This window comes from Triturus cristatus, chromosome 8 (genome assembly GCF_964204655.1).
Source record: "Triturus cristatus chromosome 8, aTriCri1.1, whole genome shotgun sequence".
Classification (NCBI taxonomy): domain Eukaryota; kingdom Metazoa; phylum Chordata; class Amphibia; order Caudata; family Salamandridae; genus Triturus; species Triturus cristatus.
In genome coordinates, this window is record NC_140591.1 from 1,475,894,802 (window position 1) to 1,475,913,516 (window position 18,715).

The 18,715-nt window shown below is 45.9% G+C and overlaps 1 protein-coding gene across 1 annotated transcript in view; it reads left to right on the forward strand.

Annotated features, from left to right (window-relative positions):
* The window catches only part of ARHGEF17 (Rho guanine nucleotide exchange factor 17), a 612,786-nt gene that overhangs the window by 479,269 nt on the left and 114,802 nt on the right, over positions 1–18,715 (forward strand). Inside the window, exon 5 of the mRNA XM_085623310.1 lies at positions 4,962–5,054. Coding sequence (XP_085479436.1) covers positions 4,962–5,054 — 93 coding nt within the window. The remainder of the gene's footprint in view (positions 1–4,961; positions 5,055–18,715) is intronic.

The following is an 18,715-nucleotide window of genomic DNA, read 5'->3' on the forward strand; positions in this document are numbered from 1 at the left end:
ATCTCTTCGCACTCCATCATCTTCTCTTCCTCCTCCATCTTCTCTTCCCTCTCCCCATCTTCTCTTCCCTCTCCCCATCTTCTCTTCCTTCTCCATCATCTTCTCTTCCCTCTCCATCATCTTCTGTTTCTCCTCATTTTCTTCTCTTTCACCTCCATCTTCTTTCTCTTCCATCATCTTCTCTTCCACCTCATCCTCGCTTCCTCCTCATCATCTTCTCTTCCTCATCATCTTCTCTTCCTCATCATCTTCTCTTCCCTCTCCATTGTCTTCTCTTCCCTCTCCATTGTCTTCTCTTCCCTCTCCATCATCTTCTCTTCCTCCTCCTCCTCATCATCTTTTCTTACTCCTCCATCACCTTCTTTTACTCCTGCATCATCTTCTTTTACTCCTGCATCATCTTCTTTTCCTCCTCATCATCTTCTTTTCCTCCTCCATCATCTTCTTTTCCTCCTCCATCATCTTCTTTTCCTCCTCCATCATCTTCTCTTCCTCCTCCATCATCTTCTCTTCCTCCTCCATCTTCTCTTCCTCCTGCATTGTCTTCTTTCTCCTGCATTGTCTTCTTTCTCCTCCATCGTCTTCTTTCTCCTCCATCATCTTCTCTTCCTCCATCATCTTCTCTTTCTCCTCCATCCTCTTTCTCCTCCATCCTCTTTCTCCTCCATCCTCTTTCTCCTCCATCCTCTTTCTCCTCCATCCTTTTTGTCCACCATCCTTTCTCCTCCATCCTCTCTTCCGCCTCCATCCTCTCTTCCTCCTCCCATGTCTTCTCTTCCTCCTCCCATGTCTTCTCTTTCTCCTCCATCGTCTTCTCTTTCTCCTCCATCGTCTTCTCTTTCTCCTCCATCGTCTTCTTTTTCTCCTCCATCGTCTTCTCTTTCTCCTCCATCGTCTTCTTTTTCTCCTCCATCGTCTTCTTTCTCCCCCATCATCTTCTCTTCCTCCCCATCTTCTCCTCCTCCCCATCATCTTTTCTTCCTTCTCATCTTCTCTTCCTCCTCATCATCTTGTCAAGACTTGTGATGCTCTCACCCGCTCTGGCGTGTTGGAGAGTTTTTCGACATTGGTTCTTGAGGGTTCTGGTCTGCTCGAGTTAAGGACGACCCCTTCTGGTAGCCACGGTGCCGATGACAATGAAATAGCCAAAACCGACCATGCCCTCCAAAAGGAGTCCCAAGAGGAAAAAACCCCGTAGGTAAAACCTCTGGTGGAAGTGGGAACTCAAGGAATTAAGAGGAAGGAAAGAAACCTCCAGAAGGAGAAAAGAAAGACCAGAAATCTGAACCGGAATAGCAGGCCAAATCAGAAACAAGGTAGGCCACAGGAATCACAGATACACCATGCAGGAGCACAGGATACCAACAGGAGCAAGGACACACCAGCAGGAGCGAAAAGTGTTGCAACGCAAGGAAAGGAAGGATCCAGCTCTTTAAATACCCACAAACAGGAAGTGACCCAACAGGAAGTGACCAAACAGGAAGTAAGTGACCACCATCTTGGAAAAGGAAAAGGATAGTGAACGGAATAGGAAGGTCGCCATCTTGAATTGGTAGAGCAGATACTTCCCAAGGCCTTCTGGTAAGAAGACTATGGAATCATGGGAAGGCTAGATGGCTCCAAGAAGACATGAAGAAAAAAATATATATTCAGTGAAACGAACGGTTAGGATGTAGTGCTGCGGCATTCCTGTCATGCAAATTGTTAGATAATGGACTGCCGCGTAGGTAGGCGGCGTGCCCAACACAAAAAGAGAGCAGGCGCCGTGGGACACACCTGCGATGCCAAAGCAGCAACAGCAGGCCACCGTGCAGCACCGTGACGTGCCTGAAGAAAAGAGGAAGTCGCCGTGGGCCGCATTGCGGCCCGTGAGAAATAAGCGGGCAGCACCGCAAGCCAAATCACGATCTTCTCTTCCTCATCATCATCTTCACTTCCTCCTCCATTCATCATCTTCACTTCCTCCTCCATCATCTTCTCTTCCCTCTCCATCTTCTCTTCCCTCTCCATCTTCTCTTCCCTCTCCATCTTCTCTTCCCTCTCCATCTTCTCTTCCCTCTCCATCTTCTCTTCCCTCTCCATCGTCTCTTCCCTCTCCATCTTCTCTTCCCTCTCCATCTTCTCTTCCCTCTCCATCTTCTCTTCCCTCTCCATCTTCTCTTCCTCCATCGACTTCCCTTCCTCCTCCATCGACTTCCCTTCCTCCTCCATCGCCTTCTCTTCCTCCGCCATCGCCTTCTCTTCCTCCTCCTAAGCCTTCGATGACTCTTGCCTCTTCGTCTCTTATAGCTGCTGTCAGGCCTACAAGGGCGATCTTAAGTTCACTCTTCGGGTACAAAGGGTCTGCCGAAGATGCCGCATAGTAGCTTTGATATTTATGGCCATTTCTCAGTAATGTAATGTGCACTCTTTTGTTAATTGTCCTCTATTTACTGATTTGATCTCACTGGAAACTGCCCCAAATGCCATTTTTCATGAAGTGGTTTTGAGTCAATCTCCATGGTAATGGGGCGCTCCTTGTGAAATAATATTATAATAAACCTAATCTATATATATATATCGTTCTCGGGAAAGTTGCTATGGTTGTATTAAATTTGTGTCACCCTGTTGACGAGGACTACCATCCAATTTGAGGTCTGCTTGTCTGTGTATAATAGAATATGAGCAATTAATGAGTTGATCTAAGTGAATTTTAACACCCTGATATTTGTAACGGCAAACTAGCTGCTCCAGAGCCTAATGCTTGAGCAGATGCAAGCGGATTTGGGCTGCATCGCATAAGACCCGAGTGTAGTATCAGAAATAGGCTGGCATAAACCTCTCATTAATGCTGAATCAATTTTATTTTATTAACTGTAGAATGTTGGCTTGTCACCTTGCAGCCACTTTGTAACACTTGAAAGTCTTCAAAGGAGGGGTCCATCCATAGACCTACCGTCAGGGAAGAGGGGTTCACAGCAGAAGATTGGGAGGTCTGTCGTGTCGGTGCTTCAGGCGATGCTTATGTAGTGTTCGACTGCATCTTGAAGGGGCTGGAACACTTTAAAGATCTGGGTTGGTGTGAGTTGAAGACTTCCTTGAAAAGATTTCAGGCTCTGCTTAACCCTACAAGCCTGCTTGGTTTTTTGCTGTGGGTTTAGGTGTTCCATAGATCCAGACCCAGTACTCCAATAACTCTACCGTCTTGCTTTTTTCAGTCTATGGGTGATTTGTTGCATTTACGTTTGTTGAGGGATAACAGCTTTTGTTGAGTTATTTCCTCCTGCTCAGGTACTATTTGATCCAGTTTTACTTTTTTGACTCCCCGGTAAATGGTGGAGTATATTCGAAGCCAGCGACTCTTTAGGACAGTGTGTAGTTTCTGATTTTCCTCCTTTAGTGGTTAGTCAAACAACAACTGTGAAACAAGTAAGGCACTGGTTAGTATAATTAGTTGTTTCTTTCGAGGGGAACCTCCTCGGCTTCATGAATTGATAGTTATAGTGATAGTTGATAGTGTAACGAAAAGCTCTGAGTCAGTCCAGATCCTAAAATTTTTACTTTTCTGCTGGTGAAGAGGCGCCTCTATTTCCCGTAGGTAGAAGAAAGACTTGGTGTTTGCCAGGTCACTGTTTACCAGGACAGCGGTGTTTGTGATGTTAAGGTGCAGGTTGCTCTGCTTAGCCATTCATATATTTCCCATAGACGTTTGATTACTTGGAGTTGCTATTGAGCATCGCTACCAAGACTATATATAGTTGGGTGTCATGTGCAACCATCTGGAACAGTATGCCAAGCTAGCCTATATATAGTTGGGTGTCGCGTGCAACCATCTGGAACAGTATGCCAAGCTAGCCTATATATAGTTGGGTGTCGCGTGCAACCATCTGCAACAGTATGCCAAGCTAGCCTGTATATAGTTGGGTGTCGCGTGCAACCATTATGAACAGCATGTCAAGCTAGGTGAATTAATGCAGAGGGGGCGGTGTTGATTCTCATCTGTGGGCTCTAGTTTGAGATGAAGGTTTGCCACTCTGCCTTACGTCCTGCCCATTTTCCAGGTGCTCCAGGAGTATTTCATGTTCCCTCCTCTCATGCGTCTGATTGGTTGAGAAGGATCGTGAGCTCAGGGCTGCCTGTTTCAAGCGATGGGAGTCTAATGTCGGCCAAGGAGGGTTTTGTGCTCCTGCGTGGTTTGAATTGGGAACACTGGTCATGCGGGGTGATGTTAGCATTCACATGTTCTTTAAGCTGGCCAATGATGTTGCCGACCATCCTCCGGTTTGGGAATAGTACGTTGGGAACCTTGAAAGTAGTTTTGGGTCCTCTGTCAACTTCGTCAGAAACAGAGTTATTTAATGAAATGATCTCCATGGCAATTAAAGAGTTAATTTATACTATACCACATGAGCTAATCAAAGGGACGATAACTAAGTAATACGAAGCAACGGCAAACCAGAGATGTGCAGATGCGAAGGGTCCCATTAATGAGATGATGTAGTAGGATTCTGTTGAGCTGGTCAAAGGCCTGGTACCCGGGCACGTACCAGTACCGGCGGGTGAGCAAGAAAGGAGGCTTGGTCCCCAAATAGTCATTCATAGCCGTCTTCTGTATCACAATTGCTGAAACACTTGCTATTAAATATTAACATCGCGATATCAAAAGTATGGGGCTTTCCCATGGAGAGATGTTGTTTCTTCTCCACCATTGACCCTCTCAGACAAATCTGTCCTCCAATCGTGGCCCCCTACGCGGAGACGGAAACAACGCGGCCTCCACTAAAGCGTAATATGAGGGGTGCAGGCCCAGAGTACCCAAAAGGCAGGTGTGTGGGCTTTTCAGGCAAGGGGCACAATGGTACATTTTCCCCCCCCAAATAAACATGTGCATGTCATAATGACCATGTAGATTACTGTAAATGAGACTATATTGTGATATGTAGGACATGGCCCTGATTTTTGTTTCATTCCTTCCTTTCTAGCAATGCATGAGGGAACACAAGGAGAAGCAAGCCCTCTCCGACTTAATGATTAAGCCCGTGCAGAGAATTCCTCGCTACGAGCTGATCGTAAAGGTAGGTGCAGTAGAAGCGCTTAATGTCAACCCATCTTTGCTAAATACCTGTGATGACTAAGGTAAGGATGATGTTGACTGTCCCTTCAAACTGTCTGTTCCCTATATCTAGCCCTAAACACTTCGAAATAAATTTTTTAGGATAAAATAGCATATTCTTTGTCATTACATACGATTACGTCACTCTCTGGAAACAAAGTTTCAAACCACTTACAGTGACAGATACACTTTCTTATAGAGAGTTTGTGAAATGGCTAACTTTTCTCTTATACATACTTTTGTCCCGATTCCTACAAACCTACTTTGTCCCAGAAGCGTAACCCATGTGCGTATTCTAATTTAATATTTAAATGTTTTAATTGCGCCGATTGGTAAATGTAGTTTGCTTATCTAGTGAAAAACGTTATTTGGTTAGGTAGGGATTGCAGTAACATCCATTGATCTGTACACATGAAGCTCTTCCCCTTGCGTTTGCAAATGTTGTTCCATTACCAGTGCTTGTTTAGCACATTTCTACCATTTGTATGGCAGTGTGGCTCCTTTGTGCTTTGCTTTCCTGAGGCAGGTGGCTCTCACCTGTTCTCACTGTGATTCTCTATAGGATACTGTGTGGTCCTCCCAGTTGCTCATGATTATTCATAGACAGGACACACCCACTTATGAATAATTGTTACTAGGCAACTGTGCATTCAACCACCTCGTAGGCTACGTATCTTTTGGGGTTAGCTGACCTGCTTGTTCTTGTAGACGCGTGAAGCTTTGTGTAGCAGAAATATCATCAGCACATATACTTGCTTTCATCACTGAATTTATGCAAATGTCTGGGGAAAAAAGATTCAATAATGGGTGTAGTGGCGAGGGTCTGACATTTAGGTGGAATAGGGCTGCTAACAGAGACTGTCCTAGGGGCTGCGCTTCAAGATTGAGTTTAGGATTGAGTAGGAGGCAGAGGTACTCCCTGTAGGATAAAAAAGACGATGATCATAGGTTGGAGACCAAGTCCATTAGACAAGTTCTCTGCTCGGTGGCCTTCACGTACTGAAGCATCCACGGACCACACTGGTTTCAGGCTGCCCACTGATGGATCATCAGTCAAAAGATGCAGAGACAAACGTAGCGTTGGTGCTAAACATAGGTCCATGGAATATTATTGTCGACTGCCACTGATCTGGTGGTCTCGAGTGTAGAACGGGAATGGACAAACTCTAGGAGGCCTCTTTGGTGCATAAACCACTGACTCTGCCCTTGATAACCCTTAGTTCCTTTAGAGATGGATATTTCACGTGCAGATAACTTGCGGGTAGGTAATTCACTGTCTAGAGTAGGGTTTGTCAAAAGCTGTGAACCAGATTTGTAGAATGAACTTCAAGGGAGACAGGTATGGTTATAAATCTTTTGAAGGTACTTGCCCAGTGTATTTGATTGATAGAAGCTCCCAATTTACCAAGGGGAATCCCCATTGGTCACGACGTTGAAAAAATAATCTTTTAGTATCAAGTTAAAAGCGCTGCCAAAAACTTAGCTAAACCGTGATCCTCCATAGTTAACCATGGTTTGCTGCCGAACAGAAACAGTGGAGTTACCTATGTGATTGTGCAACAATAACCACCAGATCCACCTGAAATCAAGCCAGGATCTGAGGACAGCCAACTAACCAGCTACTGCTCGTCTCCCGTCCAGGCCTGGATGCAAGAGACAAGATGCGCCTCAGTGCCGCCAAGCCCCAGGTCCCGATGATGAACAGCAAGGTAACTACCCCTGGAGCGCTCAACCCAGTTGTCCAGTCTTGATGAGCCCTCCCTCCCTATGAGCACATCAGATACACAGCTTCAAAATGAATGTGATGCAGAGCTTTGCAATGATGCCCCAGTCAATGTATCGCTTGCAGTCCATTCCACTACCTGTGACATTAAGATGGGGCCTCCCCTTTCACACCATTCTGCATAACATATCCTGTGTCCTTGTGATGGTAATGCTTGTAGGAAAAGTACCCCTTTTCGCATGGCTACTCCCCACATTTTTTGCCTGACTCTGATGCATCTCTGACTGAGTGAGCACTGGGTTCCTGATAGCTGTACCTTTGTTTTCACAATTGGCACACCTCTGGCTCACATGTAAGTCCCTTGTAAAAGGTACCAGTGGTACCAAGGGCATTGTGACCAGAGAGGGTCTGTGTTAAGAGCTGCAGCATGTATTGTGACACTCTAAGAGACTTCTCACCAAACACAAGCATGCTGCCACTGCAGCCCGTGTCTGTTGGAGCATTTAAAAGTGAAGAGTCGACCTGGCACACTGTGTGCCAGGCCTACCAGCACTGCAAGAGACATAGGAAAGTCACCCCTACACCAGGCCTCACAGCCCTTAGGCAGGGTGCACTGTACCTCGTGTGAGGGCCTAGCTGCATGAGCAGATATGCCTCTATAGTGTCTAAATCCATTCTTAGACATTATAAGGGCCCAGTGAAGCCATACAGAGTACATGGGCTGAGAGCTTTCCACTACGTGTTCAACAGCTCCATGATGGCTTCACTGATTCCCAACATGTTTGGTACCAAACATCTCATCTTAATAAACCCACACTGATGCCAGTATTGTATTTATTATTAAAAACATTTACCCAGGGGACAACTCTGAAATCCTACCAACTTGTTAGTGTGTGCCTGACTGGTACCCACCAGCCTGCACCAGGAACCTTCACATAAGTGGGATTTCCACCAGGGCGTATAGCGGTAATCTCACCATGGCCTGCGGTGCCAGCTCTTAGCTTCCAGCTGTCCCAGCTCCTAGTTTCCAGTAGCCCCATGTTACTGCCCCAGACATACTTCGCATATGTGGGATTTCCACCAGGCCATAGTGCGGTAATCTCACCGTGGCCAGTGATGCCAGCTATCATCTTCCAACTGTCCCAGGTTACCTCACCAGGCATACTTTTCATAAGTGGGATTTCCACCAGGTCGTAGAGCAGTAATCTCACCATCGACAGCGGTGATAGCTCTCAGTTTCCAGCTGTCCCTGGTTACTGCACCAGGCATAATTTGCATAAGTGGGATTTCCACCAGGCCGTACAGCGGTAATCTCACCGTGGCCAGCAGTGCAAGCTCTGTTTTCAGCCGTCCCAGGTTACTGCACCAGGCACACTTCCCCTAAATGGGATTTCCACCAGGGCATAGAGCTGTAATCTCACATTGGGCAGCGGTGCTAGCTCTCAGCTGTCCCCGGTTACTGCACCAGGCATACTTTGCATGAGTGATATTTCCACCTGGGTGTAGAGCAGTAATCTCACCGTGGCCAGCAGTGCTAGCTCTCAGCTGTCCCCGGTTACTGCACCAGGCATACTTTGCATGAGTGATATTTCCACCCGGGTGTAGAGCGGTAATCTCACCGTGGCCAGCAGTGCTAGCTCTCAGCTGTCCCAGGTTACTGCACCAGGCACACTTTGCATAAGTGGGATTTCCACCAGGCCATAGAGCGGTAATCTCTCGGTTTCCAGCTGTCCCAGGTTACCACGTTACTGCACCAGGCATACTTTGCATGAGTGATATTTCCACCCGGGTGTAGAGCGGTAATCTCACCGTGGCCAGCAGTGCTAGCTCTCAGCTGTCCCCGGTTACTGCACCAGGCATACTTTGCATGAGTGATATCTCCACCCGGGTGTAGAGCGGTAATCTCACCGTGGCCAGCAGTGCTAGCTCTCAGCTGTCCCCGGTTACTGCACCAGGCATACTTCGCATACTTTAATGTGACTGAGTCCAGGAGCTGCACCAGATTGATGACCAGGAAATATTCATTTTTCATTCCTTGGTTTATTAGCAGCCGCATTTCTCTCTTTATTAAGCATTTTTTCTTGGCTGTCCGCGCGCGCTGTAACAGATCATTCAAGGCTGGGAGTCCGTTTCATAATCGAGAGGATAAACACATTTTTTGCATTGTTTCCACCTGCGAAGCCGTTTTAGTTTCATCCTCCGAATCTGCTGCTAGCGCCTTTCAGGGGGCACGAAAACCAAAGGATAGAGCGCTTTGCAAATCATTTCATGGGCCCAGTGGAAGAAACAACTTTAACAGAGAAGATTTATTTCATAGTCCGAGGTTATCCTGAACATCCGGCATCCTAGCCCCTTGTGGACAAATGTTGGACACCCCTGCTTTAGAACTGCCGTAAAACATGAGGGTTCCGGGTGGTTTTTCAGGTTAATTAATCAGTACTCAGGGTGGGTTAATCTTATGGTGATTAATGTCTAGCTCCGATTCCTATTTCTGCAGTTATCTCTCATTTTTAATTAAAATGCAAAGTATTTGTTTTTAATTTACCCGGGAGGATTCCTGCAGCCCTTTTCATTGAAACAGACCCTCCCCATTTACATTTTAACCTTAACCCTTTCCTTGCTCTACAGTTACCTCCAGCGGTGTCATTTCCCCTTTAGACCATTTTCTCCTCACGGTTTCGCTCGCCAGTTCTTTTGTTTTTCCACTGAAGAGATCTTTGTATCCCGAATGTCTCTTTTAGTCCGAAACGAAGACCTGGCGCAGACCCACAATATTGACTGTGACATTCAGGCGTTGAGAAGCTTTACCCGTTACAGGACTATAGAATGGTGACGTCACGCCACCCTCTGAAAGTTGCACTATATAACAAGGGGATTTTCACCCATTGCTTCCCAATGAGTGTTTGCTGGTCAGTTACTGCGCTGCAGGTGCATTAACCGTCCATGCGTCGTGTGCTAGGAATGTTTCACCCCCTGTGATGTCTCGCCTAGAGTAGCTTACGTGGGCCCTTGTAAGGAGTTGCCTAGAGTGAAACGAAACCCCCAAGGTTTGGGGTTTCTCTTTGCCTGGAATTATCGGGTCTGCAGACTCTGGATCTGATAAACCCCACCAGGAGTCTAATGCAGCTGCCATGCCCCGCCCCAGCCCGTCTGCCTGCATACAGCACCATGTAAAGAGCAGAACAAAACTTCCCCCAGCTGAAGCAAAACGCTCTGCCCACCCTCGGCCCCCTTCACCCTTCGACTGCCCGCAGCCAATGAAAGAAAATCCCGCAGCATTTACCAGGTGGTAAATCGGTGCATATTTGGGCTCGGCCGCTCGGTGTTCCACTCAAAGGGGTAAAAACACATGGATTTGGAGCCGATATCCACAGGTGTGTGTGTTTTTCCCTACTCGTGGGGGGTTGGGGGGTAACTTGTAATCTCTGTATATTCAATTTCACAAAGACTGTCGGCCGGGATCGTCGATTGCAGTCCTAGTACCTTCCCAATGAGTAATGGGGTCTTTTAATAATGCTTAGACTTGTCACTCCGAGGGAAGATCCGCCGGGCTTCTTGACAGCTTTGGAGTGGGTCGGGGCCCTCCATAATGGCGCCTGCCCTCTAGCGGTTATGGGTGAGCATTGAGCATCACATAAAACCTGAAGACACACAAATGATGGACGGATCGCGGAACAAATCAAACATTCCCCTCCAGTCACAGATCTGGGTTTAATCCATCATTCTTTTGCTCACTTCGTCACCCTAGTTCAGACCCAGCCATATGCAAATCAGTCTTGACCCTGTGCCTCATGGGAACAGTCCAGCCGGAACTTCCAAGCCAGGTCGTCCCTGGATCTGAAACAAGCATCCTAGGACCGGTTTTGGGGTTTCGCCCCTCTTCAGCCAGACTAGCTTGATTCCAGTGGCAAAGTGAGCCCAGGACGCACGTCTGGACATACCCGGCGCACTTAGGGCGAGAAAGCAAATAACATACAGATGATGGACAGAATGCAGAACTAATCAAACATTCACCCCAGTCAGGCGATCTGGGTTACATCCATCATTCTTTTGCTCACCATGCCACCCCAGTTTAGACCCAGCCATATGCAAATCAGTCTTGACCCTGCCCCTCATTGTCGTCCTAAGTGGAAAGGGTATACCCAGACGTGTGTCTCTTGCTCGCTACGCCGCCACATTCAAGCTAACCTGTCTGATGAGGGGTGAAACCCCGAAACCAGTCTCAGGATGTTTGTTGTCCAGGGAGGACATGGCATGGCAGTTTCGGCTGGACTGTTCAAATGGAGAACAGGGTCAAGACTGATTTGCACATGGCTTGGTCTAAATTGGAATGGTGTGGTGTGCAAAAAAATGGATTTAACCCAGATCTGTGACTGGTAGTGAGTGTTCGATTGGTTCAGCATTCCATCCATCATCTGTTCTCTTTTCACATAAAACATGGCACGTAGAATCCTTTTAAGAGCTAGCAATCGGCAAGATAGATGGGTGCCCCTTTCTCTCCACTCTTCAAGCCAACTCGGGGCATCCTGCATCCTTCCTAACATCCCGGCGCGGGTTGCACCACGCGGTCTTATGGCCATATTTACCCCACATCTTGCAGGCCAAGCAATTTGCTCTGTTGGTGGGAAAAGTCGCAAACCTGGCCAGTGGCTGGGAAGGGAGAGAATATACCATATCTCAAAGGAGACAGGGGTGTAATGCAGGCCCATATGGCCCCAGGGGCGCAGCGGGCCCCTAACCCTCCAGGGGGCCCCCTCATACAGCCCGAGGCCAATGACTATCTGTAAGATATGGGGGCCATCATCATATTCTTAATGGTCTCCCTTGGTTTTGCATCAGTCCTTGCATTGCATACTTACATGTTGGTGCTTAGGACAGGGGCTGCTAGTTTGTCATTTGTAACTTAGGAGGGGGTATACTAACAGAGCATGAGGTGGGGGGGGGGCAGACAGCCTGTGATACTCCATAGTTTGGTGACGCCATTTGCTGGTTGCATAAAGGTAAGGTAAGTCACATTCCTGTAGTCCCTTGTTTATTTTTATTCAGAGACACTCTTCTTGAATCACCTATTAGCTGGCTCAAAATGATTTCCTGCATTCTCTTGTGGTAAATAAAATCTTCTTTACCGGACTGAATTTCATACGGAATCTTAAAATAAAGCAAAATAGCTCAGAATAACAAGAGGCAGAATCCGTGGTATAAGAGTTTTTCTAAATGGGCTTTATTCCATTCAAAATGGCCGACTCGAGTCGCGGCCTTCAGGTTCCGTCACCACGAGGGTTCAGGAAGTGAAGTACAATACTTTATTGATAGACATGCATTTTTATAATAAGTACATTACAATGAAACGAATGTAGGAGGCGTAACATTTGATAAGAAAAGTGACATAACAGGTACGTAATTGAAACTAGGCGTAATAAGGAATAAAAGAAACATGATTGGTTAGGATTATCAGACATAGGTGGATCTATAAGATAATACTTGGCATAGATGCGCGCGCGGCAGCATGACGTGTAATTGACGTGCAACTAGGGGGTGAAGGGGACTTGACATTTAACTCTACATGTGGAGACGAGAAGTCTGGGGGGTCAAGTCAACCTAATCCCAAATCATATCTAACATCCTATGTTTAGAGAACTATGTTATCCACAAGGAAGGACTCTCGGACAGAATCTATTCTATACTAACTGTATGTGCGTGTACAAGCGTCTAAGTGTCTATATGAGATGCGAGGGGCAGAAAACTTTCCATGGCAGCAGGGCTATGAATCACTTGCAGGAGGACGGAAAGGCTGAGTCCTTGCTTGTGAGCTAAAGGAAATGTTTACCTAAATCACTAGACAGGAATGCATCGGCTGGAGAGCAAAATAGATAATTCGAAGGTGAAATACAGCTTCTTGGCAGGCAGGCGAAAACTGGCCGAGGCAGGCACCGTTAGCTGCACAGGGAGTAGGCCAAAGTTCATGGATACAGATGCGAGCTCAAGCTGAAGCTGTCAAAGACAGAGAGCAGGGAAAGGCTTTGAGGACAGAATCGGGCCTACTTGCCTGAACTGTAAAAATGGAGTAACTTAGCCATATAAAGTCGGTGGCCTTTCATGCTTAGGAATCGAATATCCAGCCCATTGATGGCGGATCTGACAGGGAACATATCGACGGTAGACACACATATGTTTGCGTCTTAGAAACTGGAACTGGAGGGAACATACATGTACTTGTAACATGCATATAGAACCGTTGGGGTCCAAGATAGGGGACATAATTGATCAGGAAAATCCACATTTCCACATTCCCTCCTTGTCCCCTTCTTGCCCTTCACGAGACATCAATCTTCATTATTCCATCGATTTGCTCATGGAGCATCATTTCTTCTTCCTTCCGGCATTCTGAACGAGACCTGTGATATGGGATGCATGATGTGGCACACAGACCACAAATCGCTGGTCCACATTGTTGGCATAAACAACAACTGAAAAGCATAAGAAGGCCAATACCTAGGAAGGATAGAACTCTCCATCCCCAGGCTGATATCACACTCCAAAACCACCCGGACCACGTCCAAGTGCCTGGATTCTCGTGTATCTGGCTCACAATCTTATGAAGGCGTGTTATAGCTTTATATACAGATGGCGAATTTTTTGGTATGAATATGCAGCAGCTGGATCCGATGACCCTGCAAGCTCCGCCCCTATCGGCCAAGATGACGTCAAGGACAAGACGATTCTGGAGAACAACAATTCTCATCACTGATTGTTCCTCTGTCAGATTGCCTAGGGCGGCTATAGTCTCGTTTACTACAGCTTCAAGAGTCTTGGTTAGTCTGCGTATCAGCTTGCTATTTGATATTGTACCTATATAGGGAAAGATACCTTTATTGAAATCTACATACTTGTCCCATGCCGTCTCAGTATAATCGACAACTGGGAGATCTCTACGCTCTCTTTTGTGTACTAAATGAACATTTCGATAATAATCAGGGGGAGCTAGGAAAACAGGTGGCAAAAGGAATGCTATGTAACAGGTACCATCCCAATCTAGAGGCAGACGCATATATGCCGTCTGACCACATATAAAGTAAGAATGGCTAGAAGCTCTAAATGAAGATTTACCTTGATCACTATATTCTACTGTAGTAACGCATTGACTATGGCCCATATGTATGGAACCAACTTTTCTTACACATAATTCACCCTTAACTGAAAATACTGACATAGTGGGCAGAATTAGTTCAACTTCGGATTTGACATTCAAAATCATAAGATTAGGCGTAAAATTACCTAATTTAATCACTTCATTTTCTAAATCAGTTCCTGTTCTACTGGGGTGACCCTCCTTATTAGGGTGACAGACTTTGAATAAAACTAGATTCAGATTTCCCCATATCCAATGTTGTTGATAAACTGCTGTGTCTGGGTCTATGGAATTTAATAAACTAAACCATGCTCCACAGGAGCCATTGTGTGTGAACGGATGTGGAAAGAAAGGCAGAACTCCTTTGTTATTCTGATAGGGAGGGAGTCGGCCACACACCCAACAATTGGTCGCATTACTAGTCTGATGGGAATGATGTAACATACTAATGAAAGTGTTATTGCGCAGCGCAAGTCTATAGGACAACTCATGTGGCGGTAGGTCACTAAAAGAATGTTCACCAGTTATATTGAAAACACGTTTAGAAACAGGATAATACATATGCAACAATATACTTGCAGTAACTATTAAGAAACTCAAGAAAAACAAAATTAATAAAGTCACAATACAGTGGCTACGCAGTAATTTACAATAAGCATGTCGTTTCATTATGATTCTGGACTCTACATGATTCAGACCTAAGGGATACATGTCGGGACAGATTCAACCGCTTCACCTTGGAGAGGACTTAAACAATCAAATCGTCCGACAGTTTAGATCTGGACCTGAGTTTCTGTTTATAGAGTTCGGTGCTACTGGCCTCAGCCAAAGGTAGCTTTGAGTCAATGGGGGAAGACACACGGGGAATACTGTTTGTGTCAGGAGGAAGTCCATGAAATTTTTTTATATGGCTGGAATGCACCCAGCCTTTCCTCCCTTCGATCTTCACAGCTGTTCTGGTCGTCAGCAGGACCAACTTAGGAAGCCTCCACCTTGGCTCCAGTTGGGTTTTCCGATCAAAATTCCTGACGAGGACATAATCGCCGGGAATTACGTCGTGAGGTTTCACCTCGGTGTTGTCGGGAAAAGCTGCGACTACCTGTGAACGACAAGATTGTAGTGCAGACATCAAGGAAGCCAGGTAATCTGTCAGCATATTACAGTCAACATCAGTTATTTTACGGGGTATAGGCGTCCCCCACATATTCGGTGGTCTACCAAAGATCACCTCATACGGGGATAGCCCTGTTCGAGAGTGTGCTACCATCCTCATGTAAAATAGCGCAACTGGTAAGGCTACTATCCAGTCCACACCCTTTTCCTGACATATTTTAGACAGTCTGATTTTTAAAAGTTGATTATGTCGTTCCACGAGACCTGCTGCCTCGGGGTGTCGGACACAGTGGAATTTCCACTGATATCCCAACAAGAGAGAGACATGTTTCATTAATTCGGATGAGAAAGGCTGGCCGTTATCTGAATATACAACACGTGGTAAACCGTACCGTGGGAAGAATTCTCGAACTAGCTGCTTGGCAGTAGTCGGGGCAGTGTAATCTGATACGGGATACGCCTCTGTCCAACGGGAGAGAGCGCAGACAACTACGAGAACATATTTGAATCCTCGACAACGTTCCATCTGAATATAATCCATCTGGAGGACTTCAAAAGGATGGTCAGGAGGCTGAAATCCACCCTGTTCTACGGGAACACTCTTTCCTGGATTAAACTGACAACATATCATACAGGTACGAACCTTTTGTTTAGCTGCTGCTCGTAAATGTTTGTTAAACCAAATGTGCTGAATGCTGTCTAGCATAGCCTTCTCTCCTAAATGTGCTGGACTGTGAACTGTAGCTATAATGGCTTGAACCATGGAATCAGGGAGAAACCATACAGATTTCTCCTTCGTCATCCATCCTTGATCTGTCTGGATCCCTCCTAGTTCAGTCCACTTCTTTATTTCTTCTGCTGTGGCATGTGTCTGTATGTCAATTACGTCAAGTGCGGGATCCTTAATTGTCATACACTGTGTTGGTGTCTGAACTATTGGCTTTGTCATGTCTAATGTGCGATTCTGAGCAGTCTGTTTAGCTGTTCTGTCAGCTAAATCATTGCCTTGAGAAATGATATCAGTAACCTTCGTGTGTGCTTTACACTTCATAATCGATATAGCAGTGGGTAGATGTATTGCATCTAACAGGGCATGAATGAGGGGTCCGTGCTGAATGTGGGCACCATGGGACGTTAAATAACCTCTCTCTCGCCACAGCACGCCGAAGTCGTGTACAACTCCGAATGCATAACGTGAGTCAGTGTATACATTAACTTTCTTATTTGTGGCTTGAATACAGGCTTGTGTTAGAGCAATAAGTTCTGCTGCTTGGGCTGACAAAGTATCTATACAATTTGTCTCAATAACTTCAGTGTCTGTTGTGACTGCATACGCAGCCACTAAATCTCCTGTACTTGTTCTCATGCACGATCCGTCTACATACAACGTCAGGTCTGGATCTAACAATGGAACGTCTGTCAAGTCTTGTCTAGGTTTCGTCTTTATTTCAATGATTTCAGCACAATCATGAGCTAGTGGGTCTGTTCCAATTACAGGTAATAGTGTAGCAGGATTCAATGTATTACACCGTCGGATCTCTATGTGTGGTTGAAACAATGTCAGTTCATAACCGGTAAGTCTTGCTATGGTCAAGTGTTGTGTTTGTGTTCGGTTCACAAGAACCTCTACTGCATGTGGTACTTGTACTGTCAATGGGTGTCCTAATACTATGGCGTCGCTTTGTCTGATTGCTAAAGCTGTCGCTGCCACTGATTTCAGGCATGCAGGCAAAGCCTGAGCTACGGGATCTAATGTACTGGAAAAATAAGCACATGGCTTGCGTGATCCTGCTTGATCCTGAGTGAGTACTGACAAGGCAGTACCTTCGCGTTCTGTAACAAAGAGTGTAAAATGTTTGCTATAACATGGTGTTGCTAAAACAGGTGCTTGACATAAAGCTTCCTTTAGGCTTTCAAAAGCTTGTGTATGTTCCTGAGTCCAAGGGAGGACAGTCGATGTGGCTGCCTCCTGTGTGGTTAACTGAATGAGTGGTTTTGCTAGAAATGCGTACTGAGGGATCCACTGCCTACAATATGAAGTGAGGCCTATGAAAGCTCGCACCTCCTTTTGTGTCTGGGGTATTGACATGTTAGCAATTAACTGGATGCGATCTGGTGTAAGCTGCCTTCCCTCCTTGGACAGCGAGTGACCAAGATAAATAACTCGCTGGACACAGAATTGCAGCTTAGAAGGAGACACCTTGTGCCCCTTGTCGGCTAGAAAATGTAAAACTGTCAGAGAAGCCTTTTCACATTCAGGTTCGCTTCTCGCGGTGATCAGCAGATCATCGACATATTGAAGCAGTGCAGTATTGGCTGGCATGTGGATACTGTCAAGTTCTCGTTTCAGTGCTTGGCTGTAGATGCTGGGGCTTTCTGTGAATCCTTGGGGAGCGCGCGAGAATTTAAAACTGCGCCCATTTAAACTGAATCCGAACAAGTATTGGCTTTCCGGATCTATTGGGACGCTGAAAAAGGCATTCTTGAGATCAATTACAGTAAAGAATGTTGCTTCGGAATCAATTGCTGTCAATAATGATGATATATCAGGGACCACAGGAAATTGTGGTACAATGCACTTGTTTAGTTCACGCAAATCAATAACCAATCGGTACACTGGTGGGGCAGTAGGATCAGTTCGTTTAAGAATCGGAATTATCGGTGAATTACATATATTGGAGTCTGTTTCTACAACTACTCCCTGGGCAATCAGCTCATCAATGATTTTCAGCAAAGCCACTACAGCATCATGCGGTAACTTGTATTGTCGCATTCGTGGTAGTACCACTCCTGCTTTCAATGTGACTCGATAGGGTGTAATGTTCATGCAGCCAACATCCGTAGGGCCTTGTGCCCATAGATGTACTGGTAAAGTCTGTAGTCGGGGATCCATGTCTCTAGACACATAGTGACCTTTAAAATCACGTAAAAACAACCTTACTCCTTCCGGAGAACAACATATTATGGCTCCTAGTGCTTTCAGAGTTTTAATTCCTAACAGATTTTCTGGGCATGATTTAGTAAGCAGTAAATCTGTAGTTCGTGTCAAAGGTCCTATCGTAAGTGGTAGAGGCTGTGATACTTCATTAACAATAGGTTTTCCTGAAAAACCAAGGGAAACATTTTGAGAGCCTGAGAGGGGTGCCCCTGGAACTTCACTACGTTTTATAGTTGTTCGACTTGCCCCTGTATCGAGTAAGAATTTTCTATCCCGACCTAATAATTCACTATGTACATAAGGTCCTTCTTGATCTACAGGAATCTCGATAAGCGGTAAGTCAACTTCCCTCTCTAGGCTGGTTCATGCGTAACGCTGATACTCAGGGTATTCATACTGTGCAGTCTGATACATTTGTCGTGTTGTGGTTTGTGTGGCAGTAGCAGGCAACGGTGGTGCAGCTGGCACAAACTGTATGGGTTGCTGTGAGGCTGGCATGGACTGTTGCTGAACTGGCATGGACTGTCCATGCTGCATAGTTCCTTGTTCATTCTGATCGTGTCTAACTAATCGTGGTCTCTCTTTTGCAATACCTGTAGCTATATTACGTTTCAGGACTGGACAATCATGTACATAATGCCCTAGTTGTTTACAGTAATTGCAGGTTCCTTTTACAGGAACTGCAGAATCACCAGAATGTGTCACACCCTTTTTGTGACC